Below are 22190 nucleotides of genomic sequence, written 5' to 3'. Positions count from 1 at the left end.
TTTCGATATGAGTATATGAGTACTACATATCACCAGGCATACACATAGGAACATAATGCCCTTACCAAGAACACCACAGTGCCCCAACGTTGGCCAAGGGTGAGAACCATTGGCTGAACCACTACATATTGACCTATTGGCGAGTAGGTGTTTCAACTCATGCCACCTGGGTCTCGAGGCCCTAAACCTACCTACATATACAGGTGGTGCTTGTCGCGTAAACTTCATGATATTGCAACATAGATGTGCAACAAGGCATCAACCACTTACATACAAATAGCAATGCTCCTTACCTCTTTGGAGTTTCACGACGGCAAGGCTGCAACCCCTTCTCTTCGTTAGAGCGGCACCCCACGTCGATAATGGATGTTCACGCATTCAGCAAGGGAGGTCCACACAGTCCAACAATGGAGGTCGACCACCACCGTGAGAGAGAGAGGGAGAGAGAGATATACGTCTAATGTAACTCCTTACCAAAAATCTCTCATTTAACTCCTCTATTTAGGGGGAAGTTACCAAATTTTCAAAGCATTTAATCTTCACCCAAATTTTACGTTTTTTGTTGGGATAGCATCTCTTCCGATTTTGCTCTTTACTCCATGTGTCAGTTTTTTCAACTTCCACTCTCTTTTTTCCTTATTGTGGTACCCCTCATCCCTTGATGCATGGGATTCTCCTCTATCTTTGGTAAGGTGAGAGGAGTTGCTCACGTTTTTGGTGGAGAGAGACCAAAAAGGTAGGGTTTAATTTGAGCCCACGTTTTTACCCTTTTCACCAAGGTAGAAATCATCACTTTCTTGTGAAAAAAATAATTTGTTCATAGGGGGTTTTGAACTTGGGTTGTCGTATCACACACCGTGTGTCTTACCACAACACCACACCATCACTTGGTGTTTACTTTTGTAAAAATATTCTTTTTATGTCATATTGGGGCGTTTTTCTTTGTTGATGGATTTCTTCCATTTTCAAGTGGATTTTTCACCCGTTGGTTTTAAACTTGCACTCGGTTACTTTAAATGTGCTTTGGATCTCACGCTATCATCCCGAAACCATCGGGTTTCCTTACTTGGACTCGTGAACCGGGTCGGATCATCGGATCTCGTCAAAGTCCAGATCCAAGTACCCTTTCCAGTATTCATTTTTGGGTTCGCTCGACTGGCCCGCAAGCTGAAAATCACATTGAATATCTCATAAACCATATTATCTCACGTAAACACACATTTTTATTTCATTGAAAATTCTTTAAAATTCATGGGTTTTACAGGTCTCTCGGCCCCCGTTAAGTCCTCTTGTACTTCGACATCTTCGTATTGGATGACGTGTGATGGGTTCGGAATGTACTTTCTCAGCATCAATATGTGAAAAACATTATGAATTTCATCATACTGCTGCAGTAGTTCAATCCGATAGGCTGCTCCACCAATCCTCTCAAAGATCGTCAACGGCCCAACATATCTAGGACTCAACTTTCCTTTCTTTCTGAAACGAAAGACACTCTTCGTCGGTGATACTTTCACGAAAACCATGTCGTCCACATCAAACTGAAGCTCTCGCTGCCTCTTATCGGCGTAACTCTTATGTCTGTCTTGAGCTGCCTTCAGACGCTCTCGGATCTTTTGCACTTGCTGAGTGTAGTGCTGAAGAATAATCGGCGATTCACTGGATCGATCGCTGATATCGTCCCAATATGACGGCGATCGGCAAGGTCTCCCGTACAAAGCCTCGTACGGAGCTATCCTGATACTAGCGTGATAACTGTTGTTGTAGGCAAACTCGATCAAACACAGGTGCGAATCCCAATCACCCTTCCAGTCGAGGATATAAGCCCGCAACATATCTTCTAACGTCTGAATCGTCCTCTCTGACTGGCCATCAGTCTGAGGATGAAAGGCTGTACTAAACTTCAGTTTTGTCCCCAAAGATGACTGCAATTGTCCCCACAGTCGTGACGTGAATCTGGGATCACGATCCGAAATGATAGATGTAGGTACGCCATGTAACCATACAATCTCTCGGATATACAAGTCTGCTAAGCTCTCAAGCGACTGACTGATCCGGATAGGTAAGAAGTGAGCAGACTTGGTGAGTCTGTCCACAATCACCCATATCGTATCGTGCTTTCACCTAGTTCGCAGTAAACCTACCAAGAAATCCATCGTGATATCCTCCCATTTCCACTACAGAATATCGATCCTCTGCATGGAACCACAGGGACGTTGGTGCTCGATCTTGATTTGCTGACAAGTCAAACACCTCGAAACATACGTTGCGACTTCACGCTTCATCCTGTTCCACCAATACCTTCGTTGAAGATCCTTAAACATCTTAGTACCACAAGGATGGACGGTGTACTTTGACAGATGTGCCTCATCAAGAATCTCCTTCCTCAACTCAGGGTCATTTGGCACCCAAAGTCGATCCTTAATGCGGATACAATCGTTGTCGTCAATGCAAAAAATTGAGCCCTCTTCACGGGCTCGGTCGACAAACTTTTGATATTGAGCATTCCGCTTCTGTGCCTCGATAACCTTAGGCAAAAACTCTGATCGAATGGTCAACCTAGACAATCTGATCATTCCACCTCCGATCGCAAATGGCTTCCAAGCCACGAAATCTTCGATCAATTTTTGGCTCCACACAAAACTAGCCAGAACACTACTCGATTTGTGACTAAGCGCATCTGCAACGAAGTTCGCCTTACCAGGGTGGTAAGACAACATAAACTCATAATCTTTGATAAACTCGAGCCAACGACGTTGTCTCATTTTCAATTCCTTCTGGGAAAATAAATACTTGAGACTCTTGTGGTCAGAAAAGATCTCGAATGTATCTCCGTACAGATAGTGTCGCCAGGACTTCAGGGCGAACACCACAGCCGCTAACTCCAAGTCATAAGTCGGATAATTCCTTTCGTGAATCTTCAGCTGTCGCGAAGCATACGCAATAACCCGACCGTGCTGCATAAGCACGCATCCCAATGTTGTACCTGAGGCGTCTGTGTACACCACAAAACCGCCTCTATCAGAAGGTAAAGCTAACACCGGAGAGGTCGTCAGTTTTGTCTTCAGGATCTGGAAACTCTCTTCGCAAGAGTCAGTCCACTCGAACTTGACTCCCTTACGGAGAAGCTTCTTCAAAGGAAGCGCAATCCTGGAGAAGTCCTGAATGAAACATCGGTAGTATCCAGCTAACCCGAGAAAACTGCGGATATCTGTAACAGACAGAGGCTGCTTCCAGTCCAACACTGCTTCGACCTTCGCTGGATCAACTGATACACCATCACTGGTGTGAACACCCCAAATTTTTCAAAAATCTTTTTATATTCCCCTTTTGCCCCTGATATCATTTTCTGAGCAATTGAGTCTCTTTTAAATCTAAATTCCAATACATTTCTCAAGTATTTCTGAAATTAAATTCATTTTATATGTTTAAATTGATTTCGGATCCGGATCCATTGTCCGGATCCAAATCTGAGTCTCGTCTAATTTTTAAATTAAAATTACAGAAAATACCAAAAATAGTTTTTAAATAGCTCGGACAGTCCATCTGACATCCGTTTGGATCCATCACGTTGTATTTCTTGATTCGAGTTTCAAAAACTCGAACATTTTCTCAAAACTTGGGTCCAAACCCATCCTTCTGAAGAATTTTTCCCAAAATAGCCTGAAATTCTTAGAAAAACACTCTTTGTAAATATTTCTCAGAAAAATACAAAAATTTAGTGTTTAAACTTTGTTTTAGTTTTCTATTACAAAAATACAAAAAATGGAAAAACGATACAAAAAAAAAATTAGGAAAGCAAATGTTTTTAAAACTTGAAAAAAGTTGAATTTTGCTAAAAAACTTGTTTTAAACCATTTTATGAATTTTTTTCTTAAAAGGGACCCTTCTTTTGAAAAAGGGAAAATTCTGCAACGGCCATCTCCCGCGCACTCCTCCCTCTCATTCCTACCCTCCATCTTCAACAGCCTCTTCTTCTCTCAACCTTCCATCTTCAACCAAAACTCCCGATCGAACTCTCCTCTTCCTCTTTAAAAGAGGAGCACACAGGAGGAAGAGGGCATCCATTTTCAGCCACGATCCCCTGCATATCCGTCTTTCACCACTCCACCTTCTTTCAATCAAATATTTGTCTTTTGCGTCTCCACTTGAACCCATTCGCACCCCTCCTCTCTCTCCTTCTGCAGGCTCTCACCCCGCACCTCCCGCCTTCTTCAACCTTTCTCCCTTTCACAAATACACCTCCCGTCTCTCTGGTACCTCCTGCAAGTCGATAAAGGGGTCCATCTCATCGCTATCAAGGGAGAAATATTTAAAATCCATCGATATGCTCCTTCCTCCTGATCCAAGTTTAGCCACGAAGGCCGATTGTACCAACGCAGATCCAAAAGAGACATCGTCTTCTTTCGATCAATCTACAACAGGTACCCTTCCTCCCCTTTTCATTTTCGGTAAGTGTTATCATCGCAAAATTTTACTTTTGCAAATCAAACTGACCTTTGAAAAAGATTTTGAAAATAACTCGCCTCCGTTTTTAAAATGCGGGATTATTCTGATAAATGGGACTCGCCTGTCGGTACGAGATTCAACCGTTCCTGGCGCCTTTACCAGGGGTAATTGAACCAAGGATCAATCAAATGCTTTGCTTTGTTCAACTTGTCTAAACCATACTCTAATTCCTAAATGCACAAAGAATCAGGAATGTGCTATGAAGTTCTAAAAATGCACATTTGAAAACATGATGTTTGCTTCAAAGATTGGAAAATATTTGGAAGATTCTTGGAAAATAAACTCTTTGAAAATTGTGAATTATTTTTTAGATGCTGTATTTGAGAAAGTGAAAATCGATTTCTGAAGAAATATAAGGATTTTGTGAAAATCGATTTTGAGAAATGTGAAATAACTTTGAAAACTCGATTTCTTTGAATTCAAACTTTGAAATTGAAAATCTAACTTAGAAAATCGAATTTGGAACTTGGGAAATACTTGAAATATCATTGGCAAATCCATATTTTGAGAAAATCGATTTTGAATAAGACTTAGGAAATTTTGAAGAATTTGATTCCTTTGACTTGGAATTTGAATTTGAATTGGAATTGGAATTGGAATTGGAAAATTCACGAAATGAATGAATATGATTTTGAGGAATTGGGAAAAACTCTTTGTATTTTTGAGAAATGCAGTGCATTTTAAAATTAGCCTAAGAGTGTAGGCTGAATGTGGCTAATGTGAAGATCATAAATCTAGATATCCTTCATATTCTGACTATGGCCATAAATACGAATTCCACCAAGTTTATAAACTTCATAAAAGCTAGTGTATGTGCCATTCGTGTAGACCATAGTGAGTTTGAATATGCATGAATCATCATCCATCACACATTAACATTATTTAAAAAAATAAACTATATGCAATGCTGCCTAAGCTAAGCAGGAAATGTAAATTCTTATTCCAAAGTTTAATTTAGTTTACATCACTATTGAAATTTAAATACATGAAAAATAAAGTCTTTAATGTACCTGCAAAACTAGAAAACTTTGTTAGTGATGATATGTTGGCTTTTCTAGATTTATCCAGCAATATCAGGAAATTGCTGGATTTTGCTAGATATAAGCCTTTTTGCCATGATTCCATTAAATAAAAATGATAAAGTATGAAATAAAATTGAATAAATAAGGAAGATAAGATATGAAATTTCGAAATTGGGGTCAAAATGACCAAAATACCCTTAATAACAAAACTATGGCCTTGAAATTAGGGTTTTTAGAAAGATATTTGGTAAAATGCAAGTTTTGAAATTCAAATGCAAATAAACTAGGCTAAAATATGATATGACATACTTAAACACATGAAAACTAAGGTTAGGGATTTCGAAATTGAGGTCAAATGACCAAATTGCCCCTGATAGCAAGACTATGGCCTTGAAATCAGGGTTTTCTGAAATAGATTTTGGTAAAAACTTGGGTTTTAAGGACTAAATAAAATCAAATTAACATAAAATTTGACCTAAAGTATCCTAATATGATTATGAATATGATTAAACCCTAAAAATATATGTTTATACACGAAAATCCAAGAATATCACAAAAATTGTGATTTTGGCAGTGTTTTTGGATCTTTCAGGAACCCGGTTTTGCAATTTGCTTAATTCAGCCATCAATCAGATTCCAAAATTCATCAAATTTGGTACCTATACTTTTCATAACCCTAATTGTGAATTAGAATTATAAAAATATTTTTTTGACATTAAATTAACCCGAAAATTGCATCAAACCCTAAAAATATGCTATTTTTGACCTAGTTCACCAACCAGTTTCAGAGTTAGACCCAAATCAGGGGTCAATCTTTCATGAAAATCTATGAAATTTTACAAAGAAAAACTAAGAAAAAAAACAGAGATTTACCAATTTACAGATAGGAAAAATCATCTCTGGTTACGGAGAAACCCTTCCGGCAATCTGAACTAAAATCTAACAAATCTAACAGGGGTTAAAACAGATACTTTTAATTGATAATTTCATTATAAATATAAATACTGATCAAAAATATCTGATATTTTATAAGTAAATAGTAGACATAAAAATAACAATACTCACTTTTTACATATCATGAATCGGATCTGTGGTTTGGGATTTATGAATAACACAAGTCTGATTAGGCTTTTGGTAAACTCTAACGAGTTTTAAATTGAAAATCAGAATCTCTGACAGAGGAAAAATACTAAACAGCAATAAAAAATTCTAAAAAATTCACAGTAGCTAGATCTAATTAATATAAATCCATGGCATTTTACATATCTAAAATCGGATATAAGATGAGAAAAATATCATCACAGCAAGTTACCTTCTTGATTTTAACTTCGATTTTAAAGATTTAAAAACCTGATTTGATGTCTGATTTTTCTGACAGGGTTCCCGAGGTCCAAAACCTCTGATTTTTTTACAGTAGTTCCTTTAGATATGCATTCATCACATATAAAAAAATCAGAAATAAACAACGAATATTTCAATCCAAAACAGCATGCTCTTTACTGTTCTAAACTAAAAAACACACAGAAATCTAAGAAACTTAAGAAATCATGCATTAACTAATGAAAACAATAAAAGAAATACTAAAACAGTAAAATAAAAATTATTTCTATGCTGGAAAACGTCTAATAAACATGAATAAATAAATAAATAAATAAAATACAGGGAATCAATGGCTGGAATTTGCTTTCACCTTTGAAATCATGGATTTAACCCATTTAACGGGTAAATGTCACGTTTCGTCGGTTAAGAACATGAAAAATGTACCTCTCATCGATTATAATGGATTAGAATCCTTGAAATCACCCTCAAACTGAGTTAGATCATCTTCTTGGGTCGATTTTGGGGTTCTTGGATGAAATCCATGGTTAAATCCATGAACACAAGAGTTTCCATGGTGAAATCTATTGAAAAATCATAAAAACTAATAAAATAATAATAAAATAATATTAAATAAACTCACCTTGGGGCTGCAGCTGCAATGGAGGAAGGTGAAGATGCTGGAGAGGAGAGAGAAGCCACGAAAATTTGAGAGAAAAAAAACCCTTTTGACCTCTTGAAGTCCCCTACTTATAGGTTTTTAAAACCTCCTTAATTAGGGTTAATTAAGGAGTTTTATTTTTTTAGAACTCTTTCTAATAAATCCAATAAAGGGGGCAATGATTTTTTGGAGAATTATAGCCTAGGTGGGACTCTAATTAATCCCTAATTAGCCCCTAACTAAACCTAGAAAACCCCCAAATGTGATGCCACTTGGCATCTTCCACATTTGGTTTTTTAAAAACCTTTAAAAACCTTCAAAAACACTAGTTTTAAAAACTAAACTTCAAAATGGGTTTTCAAAATGATATTAACTCTTTTAAACCCCTAACACTAACCAAGGCACTGACTAACCCTAGTCTAGCCCTGACTTACTCGAATATGGCGCCACCCCGAGTGGGCCCTACTTGAGTTTTTCAAAAAGCGATTTTAAAACTTGAAATTGAAGGAGTTTTCAAAAGGATTTTCAAAAGCAATCTTAAAATTAGAATTTTTGAAATGGCATAGGGTTCTAACCAAGTCATAACTCTTCTGGATATGGTGCCAACTAAGTGGGCCCACATTGAGTTTTGAAGAATTTTGAAATAAACACTGAAAATGGTTTTGAAAAGGGGTTAAAATCAGTATTTGAAATTCAAGATTTTTGAAAATAGAGTCTCAAGCGAACTGTAACTCTGGGTTAGAGTCCTGAATTTTTAGGACTCTGTGATTTTGGTTTTTAAAAGCCAAATGAATAAGTTTCTGAAAAGATTTTATCAAAAATGATGAAATAAGTCAGAAAATACTGTCAGGGTTAGACTCCTAACTCAATCAGGACTCTGAAATAGAGTCCTGGATTAACTGGACTCTACAAAATGACCTAATTTTTGAAAACAAATGGAAACAAATAAAAAAAATAGAGTAAAAACAAACTTCAAAACAGACTCCTGACTGGACTAGGACTCTGGGACAGAGTCCTGATCGGACTGAAACTCTAGATTTTTTTGGTATTTTCTGAAAAACAGACGAAAGAACAATGTAAACAATGACAAGTATTGAAATAGAACAGAGTTCTGATTCAACTGAGACTCTGAGAACAGAGTCCTGATTGAACTAGGACTCTCAGATTTTTGGATTTTCTGATAAAACAAATGAGAGAATTTTGGAAAACAGTTAAAAATGGGATGAAATTGAAGTTTTGGTTCAGAGTCCTGTTCTGATTAGGACTCTGAGAAAGAGTCCTGATTCGATCAAAACTCTAAAAAATTTTGGTTTTCTGATAAGTAAATGATGAAACTTGGGCAAAGCTTTTGAAAACCAGTGAAAATGAAGTATAAAAATCAAATTTGGATAGAGTCCTACTTCGATCAGGACTCTGAGGTAGAGTCCTGATTTGATCAAGACTCTGAGATAAAACCTCAGAATTTTGAAATTCTTTGATAAAAGTGTAACAAATTTGATAAATGGAAAGATTTTTGAAAGATTTTCTCAAAATTGAAATCAGGATCAGAGTCCTGATCCAACTAGGACTCTCTGAACAGAGTCCTGTTTTGACTAAAACTCTGAGTTTCTGACTCATTTTGAAAGATTTGATTGAAAACAGTTGTGAAAGATTAAAGTTCTAATCTGATTAAAACTCTGAAGAAGAGTCCTGATCCGACTGGACTCTTGAAGAAGAGTCCTGATCCAACTAGGACTCTAAGATTTTGGCCAAAACAGAAGATTTTGAAAGGTTTTCTCTGAAAACAGGTAAAAAGGTAGTGAAAAGTAGAGTTTTGATCCGACTAGGACTCTGGAAAAAGAGTCCTGATCCAATTAGGACTCTAAAATTTTTGAGATTTTTGATAAATGAAGGAATCCAGAAGCGACACCACCTAAATGGGTCTCATCTGAGAATTGAAATCAATTGAAATTGAGTTTGAAATGAATCCAGATTGTTTTCTGAGAAAATACTTCAAAATATAAGGTCCTGGGGGTTGGCAAATGATACAATGTTGATTAAAAACCCAGGTTTTAAAATTGATTTTTGAAAGAAAGCTTTAAAACTCAAATCTGGATTGAATGTTTTGAAAACAGGAGTGCTGGATCTCGAGAATGAGATGTGATGACATGCAATGCTATGCAATGCGATGAAATGATATGCAAAAATGTATGCAGTGATATGCAATGCTATATGAAATGTAAACACTAGATGAGGGTGAAAATTTGGGGTGTTTATAGTATGCATCTCGTTCCCTTTATTTTTTTTTTTGCATTTCTCAGTTTCTATCTCTTTTCTTTTTCTATTTCTCTTTTGTTTGTTGTTGTTCTTCTTCTTTTCTTTTCATTTGTTTATATCGTAAGGCACAACAGGTGGGAATCGACTTGCATATGGTCGGATCGACCCACCTGTCGCTATAGCAATGGAACCTTGATTCCAACACTTGTTTTGCTTCCTTTAACAAATCTTCCTTCGTTCAAGCGATTTGGATATTGATTGATTCGGCGTAACCCTATATTTAGATCTCCTTTTCCCCCCTCTTTTTTTTTTTTCTTTTCTTTTTCTTCATTCTATATTTTCCCTCTGCCTCTATTTTTTTTTTTGTGAATTCCTGATTTATGTTTGATCGCTTGTTTCATCATACATTTGGTCATCTCGCCAATCGTCATTTGCTGCAATATAAAGAAGATATAGTGCGCCATCGCTGTGAGATTGGAGGAATTTTATTGTGTTTTCAATACTCTTGTTTATGGTAACAACATCGTTTCTGCTGATACGCCAATTTTGACTGCTGTGGTTGGGTTGTTATTACAGTAGATTGATTTCAGATGCATATCATGCAGTCTTAGTTGGTTTCCTTGGATTGCGTGACCTGTTCATGATATATCTTGGCATTAAATCAGCATCATTTGAACTATATGTTCATTGTATTCACGCATCTTAAGCATTATATATTCATTTCATTGTGTTTTGTATTGATCATTCATCATTTTATTAGTTGTTCTGACTTCATCATTTTTTCCCTGTATTGTCTTCACGATATTTTAGGTTTATATCCTGCAATATGTATCGATCTCTTGATCGAACCTTGGTCCTTCGAAGCTTCTGTCGGCCCTATATCTTGTTTTATGGCATTGGATCACTTGAGGTCTTCATTTCAGTAGAGTTCTAGCGTGTCTTTATCATATCACCCATGCTCAAATGATTTATTCATGCTCCCTTAGTCTAGTCTTAATGTCTGAGCGTTGGTATCTGTGTGTGTTGGTCTAGTGTAGCATTACCCAGTATCATCCAGATACAACCAGCTTAAGAAATGGATTAGAGTTTTTCGTGAGGGGTTTTCTTAGTTGATAATTTCAAGAGCCAAGGATCTTGTGTTTCTCATGATGTTCCTGATTTCTCAACTCGGGCTTCTCAAGGTGGATATGAGGTATTCAGCTAGACCTGCTTGACAGGAGGTCATGGACAAATGCTTTGTGACATCTGTAATAACTAACTGGTGTTAACCTTTGGTGCCAACATATGTTTCTAACATCATGAATTCTATGATTGCAAGTTTAATGCTCATGTCTAATAGAGTCGATGTTCACATAGTTCGATTCTTTTGGTGGTGTGATCCTTTTGAGTAATTTCCTAGTATTTTTTTTAATAAGGATGATATAGTCTAGGCTGTACTTGGTATGGAGATCGAAAACTTAAAAAAAAAAGGGGAGAAAAAGAAATAGAAACATTCAGAGGTATGATGTTTCAGGTGGTTCTTGTCTTCTATTTGGCTTCTCTTTGCTCTCACAACTGTTTGAGGTTGGCTATTTTTCTATCTCTTAGTTCCTAATTATATGCTTCACTTAGATACAAATAGCCGGATATACCTGATTTTTGGCATCACCAGGCCCTCTAGAGTCATTCTAGCAAATTTGTGAGATCTTTAATAACTGGTAACACTGAATCCATGTTCAAAAGCCTCTCATCCAGTTAATCTGGGATGATCGTGTGTAAACAGAGTTGGGCTAAAAGAAAAGGAGAGTTGAATATAATCATTCAAGAATTTACCAAAGTTACAAATATTATGAGCCGATCTGATTTGCTGTAGCAGCGGACCTAACTTAAAGCAAATGTGATCATCAGTCTGGGCTACTGTAATGGCAGGTCTGATTTGCTGGGAAAATAAATTTTGAATGGCAGGCTTGAGCTGCTGAAAGGAAAGGAAGGATTCTCTCTCCCTGATCTGCCATCTTCGAAGGCGGATACAACATTGTTATCTTCGAGCACAGTCGACCGTTGCGATCTGAAGCAATGGTAAGTGGGCCTAAGGTATCTTGATGAGCATTTTCTTCAATATATGTTGATCACGATGTGTGAATTGGTTTAAATGCCAAAGGCTTCCATTGGTTCAAGTTGTATATCTAATTGCTCATTTTCCTCTCTTTTTAAAACCAATTGAAGCTCGTTTGATGCTACCATTTTCTGATTGAATGGTGGTGGGCAATTGGGTGTCTTGGAATATTGATTGCATGAGAAATTGGAGGCATACTTTTCTCTATTGTTGACGTGCCTGATTTGGGGTGCATACCTGGGTACATTTTTATTGTCTCATATTCTAGACCAATAGCAAATTTGGTCTCTTTTGCTCATCTTGTCAAAAGGGCTGATTCAGAGCATGTGCAGGACTGATAGCAGGTCCAAGTGTTTAGAGCAAAGCTTACTGGACAGATACTTTGCCCCTTGCAAATTCGCTTCTGCATTTTCCCTTGTATAGGTCTGTGACGCCCCAAAATCCCAACTTGGAAAATCCTTAAATTTTCATAGTAATTTTTTTTTTTTGAAAGCATTGCGCAAAAAGGAAAACTAGCAAGGGAAAACAGTTGGAAATTCTGAGTGGGTCACAGGAAGAAACAACCAGAAGAAATATTTTATTTATTACAAATTGATACGTGAGCAATACACATCATTCCCCTTTTCCAACGACCACTGCCAAGATCTTTGAGTTCTAGAGTGTGGGTTAAGTCCTCCGCCACACATCGAGCTCCATCGCACCAATAGAAGTCAAACACCTGTATCCCCATAAAACGGGGTCAGTACTCTTGCGAGCTGGTGAGATAAACCATCCATACATTTATCATTTCTAAGGAAAAGCATAAGGTATAAAGCTTCAAACAGGATACAGATATGTCATGCTTGAAAACTACAAGTAACAGGCTATTGCCAACATGATGGAACAATTAGAAACATTTAAACTAAAGTACAAGTATGTGTGTCAAGTAAGCAAGTGTACGTGTTACAAGTCTAAGAAACAGTGAAAGTAGCAAGTACAACTACTACAACGAACTGAACAAGGAAAAACAAAACAAGCAACTACTAAACAATGAAACGAGAGAACTAAGCAAAACAAAGGGCTGAGCCAAACAATTGCTGAACAACAAGCAACTAAGGAACCAAGCACGAGACAAGCGCAAGAACAATACTAACACGAGCAGTGAAGTAAAAATAATACTAAGTGATGAGCGACAAAGTCAAGCCTTAAAACATTTAGACCGTAACGTCAAACATCTGAGTAAGTAAGCAAGGTAGCGAATACTGCTAAGTGATAAGTGACAGTGTCGAACACGAACAACATAGACAGTGACGTCAACCATCTAAGCGAGTAAGCAAAGAAGCTACAACTCTAGCATCACGAACAAGAATGAGCAGCGCTATCATGACCAAACGAATAGCATTCGCATTCCAGGGCAACAATGAATGTTCATTAATTATATATCCAAGGCACACGGGATATACTATAAGGAAAAATACGTGTAACCACACGTCCATAGCACAAGTGAGCTCAACTCACGAGATGGGTCTATCGCCCACAAGAACTTGCCACGGAGTTCATCACCTCTAAAAACCCGTCTCAAAACAAGCATATATTTCTAAAATACGTAACAAGTCCCTTTTGTACTTACAGGATGGATCATGGGGTAAGTCGTGTGCCCAATGCAAATGCATACGAAACTAATCAGACATTTAAGCAGTAAAGCACTTAATTAAAGGAGCCATTATGATGATGAAAATCATCGTGTACACCAAACCACGCCTAGGCATAACTTGCGTATCCAGTCACAATTCCTCCTTCTGAGGTTCTTAGGCCCATCCGGCCTGGTGTTCCCCGCAGGGCAACACGAGCAGAAATGTCGAGGACACACTCGGACATTTACATGTTCCAACACTATTAGCATAGTGAAGAGCCTTACCAACGAAGGCAATAACCATATATAACAATCAGAGATGTGGTAAACATTAGCTTAATGCCAAGGGTGAATCACCACAAACGTATGCGTACCGATGTCGCATACAATTCATATAACATACATGTCGATAACTACAAGGTATAATTGCTCAACCGTCAAACGTAAATATTAGTATTTACGTATCTTATTACTATTCACGTGCAGACACGTGCAAGAGCTAAGTGGCAATCTACACAACGGTAAACAAGTGATCGTAATTTGGTATTTGCAAAAACAATGCGAGCATATCCAGTATCCAACTTGTGCCTCCTTGCACATATTTAAACTTTACAAATGCCTTGTTGTCCCCGTGGGGTATGCAGCGAGGTCTTAGCCATGTCACCCATGTGCTCGGCCTCAAACGACCCAAGAAGAGCACGTTGCCGGTGAAAACAATCTCACGTCACTACCATTTCCATCTCTAGGGTTTCACAGTACGTGAGCTCTCTCACGATCGTGGGCCACTACCCAAAGACTCCAACTGAGTCCCAAACCTCAACGGGTCAAACTGTGTAAATACCCAGATGGTGTTCCATTTTCTAAGTGTGTGTCACGTCAAGTGTGAAGCACACCTCTGGGGCACTGTATTCACCAACATACGAATAAGAGCCAAACAACAGTAACACTCGACAACCCAAAGCTAGTGACATACGAACAAGATGTGCCAACGTGCTCATGCGAAACAGAGTCACAATTAATTGCACGAGTATCAAGCCAAAGCCACGATACAAACAATATATATATATAATGGCACAATTCATTATTTCTAAGTGGCAGGAAGCTCAAAATGTACATACGATAGGTATGGTATACGCGATGAGTGACCAGGGCTTGGAAATACGTATTTTCCCAATACGCATATATCGTCCATCGTATTACGGCAAATCTCACATAGTGAAACCTTCGGCGAAGGATCTTCACGAAATTGACAACCAAGCGTGTTGAGAGCGAGACCCAACTTAATTCCATTCGAACGGGAATGGCATTATCGATTCCCAAGGCAAGACTGCGCTCTGCTCGCACAATGGGGCACGAACATGATTATCCGCCAGAAAGGTCCGACGAAATGAACAAACACACGCACGCGTGTGACGTGACACCAGTCGTGAGTTCAACCACCCCGTTGCCATGATGGGACAGGGGGATATGAGCAAGTGAAACCTGAGACTTTAAGGATCCTGTTGCGTGCAAGCGACTCTTCTCACTTTAGGGCTAATCTCACCGTTCATGGGTTGGCGGCACGAAGGGGTGGTTGCCGCCACCAGTGAGTTTTCATGGAAACTCAATGGATGACAACCCAAAATAGCCAGCTTAGCAGTCCGGACCCAGTGCCGGGGTCCCACACATGATTGCCCAAGTGGCAACCAGGTTGACGGGTGTTTAGCACTCGGTGCCAACTTATCGCCGAACAAAGAAAAATGAGCGAGGCGCGTGTGGGGCCTGCTGTGACAGGGCCACTAGACCTACATCGACCTTGGTCTGCACCCCATGTGCAGACCAAGTGCTGCTAGGCTGCAGCACTAGCCCAAAGGCCAACACCAAGCTCACCCGGGTGCACCCGCACCCGGCTAAGCAAAAGGAGAGCCCCGTGGGGGGCTCGGCAAGGCTAGGACCACCTGGGCCAGGCCAAGACCACTCAGCGGCTCTGATCCAACAAGGACCAGACCCAGCTAGGCTCACGGGAGAGCCCCTGGTCTGACCCCAGTGGGTTCGGACCAAGGAGTCAGGCTTAGCCTGCTCCCATATGGGGTGCGGCTAGCCCAAAAGCCCATAGCCGACGGGCTGGGTCAAACCGGCTAGGCCTAGACCCTATGGGTCCAGACCCAGCTGGGCAAAACGGGGGCTGGGGCACTCCATAGTGTGCCCAGCAAATGCCCTTGGTCCATCCCAAAGGTGGGCTCGGACCAGGACGCAGGTTGGGCCCACACCATGGGTGCGCCCAACACCCAAATCGGGTGGCGCAGACCAAAGGGCATGGTCTGGTCCCTGTGGGTCCAGACCGTCTTGGTCAGGCAGAGGCTGTCAGCTGGGGGTTTGTACCCCGTGGTCCGACCCACACATGGGTCCGGACCAGGCCAAACCATGGCCCAACGCACCACAAAGTAGGTGCGCCAAAAAAAACAAGGTGGGGCGCCTAGCACCCGGCAGCAAGAAGTTGCGCCAAAGCGAGTCCAGCTAGGTGCACTTGGCCAAGCTCGTGCTCGGACCAGTGTTCCCTAGTTGGGTCTGTCCCCCAGGGGTACAGACCGGACAGGTGGCACTGTCCCACCATGCAAACGGAGGACAAAAACACCAAAACCCCAAAGAAAACTATATATTTATATATATGTGTTTTCCTGTAAACTGGAGCCAAAAAGCTTCCATTTTTCGGGGAGTCTAGGAGCTGTTCCAGCAAAAATGCTCAACATAAAACTCGTGGAGATATTCGATAGCTTTCCACCGAGCCCAAAAAGTCTGCATTTCAATAAACGGTCATGGAGTTACTACAGAAACACCGGGCGCCATCCGGGACGTTTCTGGGTTGCTGATGGAAAACGCTATCAGCAAATGACGCTGATTTTAGGCAGCTCTACTTGCCGAATAAGACAAAGTTTTTAACTGAAAAGTTTTAGAACGCTGTCTTCCCTTTCCAGAATGCCCAAGCACGTATCAATCCGACCTGTATCCAGGGAGATACGGCCATTTTACCGAAGGTCTCTCAGAAAAAAAATCGGTAAAATGGGAAACAGGTGAATCGAAAGTAAACGAGTTTCATGAGAGATATTTCCAAATTAAGAACAACCACTTAAAATAAGAAAAGGAACTCTGTGGATCTAATCCACCACAAAATCATTCGGTTCACATGCAAGCAAATCAGTTTTGTGGGTCATGCCTTGCACCGGAAGCTAATCCATTAAAACAAAAATGCCAAATGGAAAACTCACCTTGGGGAAGACGATGGAGGTTTTCCTCCAGCTGGGGCTGAGCCACTCTAACACACACAGCACACAAGCTAAGGAAGAAGAAGAAGCTAGCTGGGGAAAAATGGTGAAGGAAAGGAGAAGAGAGAAGGAGAGGAGTGGAAGAGAGAGACATTTTCTCTCTCCTCCCCCTCTCAAGCCCTTAAATAGGCCCTCCACTTGATGGAGGGCTGCGATTCCATGGGGAGGATGGAGGGTCCTCCATCCTCACGCCCCCCCCTCATGGGTAGGCCTCCCTTAGGTGCTCTAGGTCCACATGGGTGGACTTAGATTAGCCTAGGTCAAGGGTTCAACAACCCTTGTCCATAGACTACACAAACTCTCCTTGAATTAAGGAGAGTTGTCCCCTCCTTTTTGACCTTGGGTCAAAAAGCTATTTTTTTTTTATTGCAGCTTGGGGCTACCCCCTAAGAGGTTCCCCAGCCCTTTTGAAAAAAACGTTGGCTCTTTAGCCAACTACTTCTTCTATTTCCAAAATAAGCCCCAAATTTTGTTTTTTTGCAAACTTTTCAAAAACACTTTACAAAGTGCATTTTTTTGAAATTCTTTTTAATTTAAATTAAGGTAGCATGGGCTGAGGTGGGGCCCATGCTAACCACTTTCTAATAATGCCAAAAACAAGCTTCTTCCTTAAAAAATTTTTGAAAAACCTCAATTAGGTTTTATAAAAATTGCTATTTAGTTATTTAAAACCCCTAATTGCTTTCTTATTTAAAAGTTAGATTTAAATAATTTAAATGCTTTATTTCCAAATTATATTTCATAATTTTAAGACCTAAATTTCAATATTACGTATTTAGATCTCTAGTTCCGACGAATTCGGGCCTCGATCCGACTCGTATTTACCGATATACCCCTTTCACCAAAATACATGAAATAACGAGATATTTTTTTCTTGTTTAGGTTCCAAATTCGAGGTAAGTCTAATTAGATACATTATAGATCTAATCTAGTAATATCGAGGTTTGATTCATCGTGGTTTGCCCTGAATCGCCTCGTAAAGCAAGTTTACAGGATTCAAAACCTCAGAAAGCAATAAATACATAAATTACGAGCAATTCTTTTAATAATACTAGGATTTACCAACACTGAAACATATTTCAATTCAATAAGTATCAGAATTATCGTGGTTTTTACATCCTAACCTCCTTAAAAAGGATTTCGTCCGCGAAATCACAACCACAAAAGTCGGGATAGTCTTTCCTTATACACGCTTCAGGCTCCCATGAGCATTCTTTGATGCCATGGAGTCGCCAACACACTTTGACCAACAGAATGGTCTCGGTATACAAAACTTTGATCTTGATGATCAACGATCTTGACAGCTTCCTTGTTCATCATCACGTCATCTTCTGTCGATCGAGCTTAATCAGCATAAGCAAGGTCTCCAATAGACATCTTCGGACAAAACTTAGCAATATGTCCCGGTTGTTCACACTTGAAACACTTGCCGTCGTAGAGAGGGCAAACTCCAAAAGCGTGATCTTTGTTGCATTGCCGACACTTTCGTTGAACACTTGGTTGTCGAGATCAACTCCGTTGCTGACGGTTCTGGTAGTCCACCTGACACTTTTGCTTCTTTGCAGGCAGTGTGGACTCATCTCCACTGGGATGCTTTTCACTGGTACACGCGAGAATCTTGGGCTGTGATCCGGCTCCATTCCACTGGTTCTTCTGCTCCTCGATCTGGGCTTCTTCCAACAATGTTGCTATCTCGATGGCCTCGTCAAGTGACTTTGGTCCATTAGTGAACATGTTGGTTCTCAGCGTTGGCTTCAACCCATGAGCAAACTTCATTGCTCGATCCTTTTCTAGGACGTACACATTCGGACAGTATCGCTCCAAACATCGAAACTTAGTGATGTAATCAGACAGGGTTGTCGTTCCCTATTGCAGGTCCAAAAATTCTTGCATCTTCTTGCTCCGCTCATGCTTGGGAAAATATGTAGAGTTAAAAACCTCTACAAATTCATCCCACGTAACATTCCTGTTTTGAAATTTAACCGTAGAGATTGTGTCCCACCACTTCTCAGCATGGTCCTTCAAACGATAGGTGCCGAAGTTCACTTTCCGTTCCTCAGGGACATCCAAAACGCGAAAAATATGTTCTATCTCTCGTAACCATGACTCAGCAGCTTCAAGATCTGTCTTACCTAAGAAAGTAGGAGGATCCAATTCCATAAAGCGTTTGTAGGTGACTGCACCTATGTTCTGTCTATCATGGGCGACCTGCTGAAGGTTCACGCCCATCTGTTGCATCGCAACCACCTGCTGTTGCACAACCTCTGCAAGGTTGTTCACAGTGCCCATAATATCGTTGCATCGGGCTTCCCAGGCCATCTATCAGGACAAACAGATATAATAGTTATTAAGCGATAGGTTTTGCTAAGTAATAACCACAACAATCATTCAAAAGTTTTTGAGTACATAATGCATAATTCAAACAGAGTCACAACACATTTTAATTATGCAACATCTCAAACGGTGCCACATAGGGCCATTGTCGTCAGAAAAACACCATTCTAGATGACCAATGTTAGAGAATCACCACTCTAACACGCAAACTGGAAAATCACTACTCTGACATCATCACAAGAGAATCATCATTTAAATGACATCGTTGAAGAATCATTACTTCAACAACCTTCATCAGAGAATCACCACTCTAATGGCATCGCTAGAGAATCACCACTCTAGCGGCATTACTGGAGAATCACCACCCCAGTAGCATCATGAGGGAATCACCACCTCAATGGCATTGTCAGAGAGTCAACACCCTGACAGCATCGTTAGAGAGTCACCACTCTAACGGCATCGCTAGAGAATCACCACCCTAATGGCATTATTGAAGAATCACCACTTCAGTAGCATCATTAGGGAATCACCACCCTAATGGTATCGTTAGCGAATCACCACGCTAACGGCATTGTCAGCGAATCACCATGCTGACGGCATTGCTGGAGAATCACCACCCCAGCAGCATCATTAGGAAATCACCATCCTAATAGCATCGTTAGCGAATCACCACGCTAACGGCATCGCCAGCGAATCATCACGCTGACGGCATCGCTGAAGCGTCGCCACTCCAACGGTATCACTGGAGAATCACCACTCCAATGACCTTCATTAGAGAATCACCACTCTAATGGCATCGCTAGAGAATCACCACCCTAGCGGCATTACTGGAGAATCACCACCCCAGTAGCGTCATTAGGAAATCACCATCCTAATGGCATCATCAGAGAATCACCACCCTGATGGCATTGCTGGAGAATCACCACCCCAACAGCATCATTAGGAAATCACCATCCTAATGGCATCGCCAGAGAATCACCACCCTGACGGCATCGTTAGCGAATCACCACGCTAACGGCATCGCTGGAGAGTTACTCCATCCAGCGACACAGTTGGCGCTACCAGGAATCATTTCCTGAGCCAACTCACCACAATCCTCCAGACAGTGGTGGGGGAAACGAAAATTCCCGCAACGCTCTCTCACGAGCAACAACACCCTGAAGATCGATGTTATGTGTTTCCCAACGACGACCCTCTCAGGAGTCGATTGCCATCATTGGCAACGCAAAAGCCACTGCTAGACGCACATGTTCTCATCACCAAGAACAACTGGGAACAACAACATCCTCCAACGAGGAACACAAAGATTCAATCAGCACACAGGGCTCTAACCTTCTGTCCGAAAGATTGCTCCCAAAAGCATATCTTCCAACAAGGATAAAATTACAAACATATCCAACGAAGTTGGAAAACATAAAGGAATCATGAACTAGCTTGGGAATCCACATCCACAAGCGCAACAAAAACCCTTTACGAGAAAACTACCTCAGTATGCAGGATAGGCAACTAAACAACAGAATCACAATCATGATAAATGAGGCATACTTACAGTGCGATGGTCGATGCGTGCAGAGACTTAAACCACACTCCTAAAACATTGCTCTGATACCAAGATCTTTGACGCCCCAAACTCCCAACTTGGAAAATCCTTAAATTTTCAGAGTAAATTTTTTTTTTAAAGCATTGCGCAAAAAGGAAAACTAGCAAGGGAAAACAGTTGGAAATTCTGAGTGGGTCACAGGAAGAAACAACCAGAAGAAACATTTTATTTATTACAAATTGATACGTGAGCAATACACATCATTCCCCTTTTCCAACGACCACTGCCAAGATCTTTGAGTTCTAGAGTGTGGGTTTAGTCCTCCGCCGCACATCGAGCTCCATCGCACCACAAGAAGTCAAACACCTGTATCCCCATAAAACGGGGTCAGTACTCTTGCGAGCTGGTGAGATAAACCATCCATACATTTATCATTTCTAAGGAAAAGCATAAGGTATAAAGCATCAAACAGGATACAGATATGTCATGCTTGAAAACTACAAGTAACAGGTTATTGCCAACATGATGGAACAATTAGAAACATTTAAACTAAAGTACAAGTATGTGTGTCAAGTAAGCAAGTGTACGTGTTACAAGTCTAAGCAACAGTGAAAGTAGCAAGTACAACTACTACAACGAACTGAACAAGGAAAAACAAAACAAGCAACTACTGAACAATGAAACGAGAGAACTAAGCAAAACAAAGGGCTGAGCCAAACAATTGCTGAACAACAAGCAACTAAGGAACCAAGCACGAGACAAGCGCAAGAACAATACTAACACGAGCAGTGAAGTAAAAATAATACTAAGTGATGAGCGACAAAGTCAAGCCTTAAAACATTTAGACCGTAACGTCAAACATCTGAGTAAGTAAGCAAGGTAGCGAATACTGCTAAGTGATAAGTGACAGTGTCGAACACGAACAACATAGACAGTGACGTCAACCATCTAAGCGAGTAAGCAAAGAAGCTACAACTCTAGCATCACGAACAAGAATGAGCAGCGCTATCATGACCAAACGAATAGCATTCGCATTCCAGGGCAACAATGAATGTTCATTAATTATATATCCAAGGCACACGGGATATACTATAAGGAAAAATACGTGTAACCACACGTCCATAGCACAAGTGAGCTCAACTCACGAGATGGGTCTATCGCCCACAAGAACTTGCCACGGAGTTCATCACCTCTAAAAACCCGTCTCAAAACAAGCATATATTTCTAAAATACGTAACAAGTCCCTTTTGTACTTACGGGACGGATCATGGGGTAAGTCGTGTGCCCAATGCAAATGCATACGAAACTAATCAGACATTTAAGCAGTAAAGCACTTAATTAAAGGAGCCATTATGATGATGAAAATCATCGTGTACACCAAACCACGCCTAGGCATAACTTGCGTATCCAGTCACAATTCCTCCTTCTGAGGTTCTTAGGCCCATCCGGCCTGGTGTTCCCCGCAGGGCAACATGAGCAGAAATGCCGAGGACACACTCGGACATTTACATGTTCCAACACTATCAGCATAGTGAAGAGCCT

General features: G+C 40.4%; 1 protein-coding gene across 1 annotated transcript; it reads right to left on the bottom strand.

Moving 5' to 3' along the window:
* Window positions 1-18283: 18283 nt before the first annotated feature.
* LOC149837798 (uncharacterized) lies at window positions 18284-19003 on the bottom strand. Its single transcript, XM_090008127.1, has 2 exons — window positions 18758-19003; window positions 18284-18640 (listed from the first exon to the last, which is right to left on the bottom strand). The coding sequence occupies exons 1-2, from the start codon at window positions 19001-19003 to the stop codon at window positions 18284-18286; spliced, it is 603 nt and encodes a 200-aa protein (XP_089864253.1).
* Window positions 19004-22190: the final 3187 nt, after the last annotated feature.

Source organism: Nuphar pumila, chromosome 5, assembly GCF_984573655.1.
Source record: "Nuphar pumila chromosome 5, dmNupPumi1.hap1.1, whole genome shotgun sequence".
NCBI classification, from domain to species: Eukaryota; Viridiplantae; Streptophyta; class Magnoliopsida; order Nymphaeales; family Nymphaeaceae; genus Nuphar; species Nuphar pumila.
The sequence above is the reverse complement of the archived record's forward strand: the minus strand, read 5'-3'. Positions and strand labels throughout refer to the sequence as shown.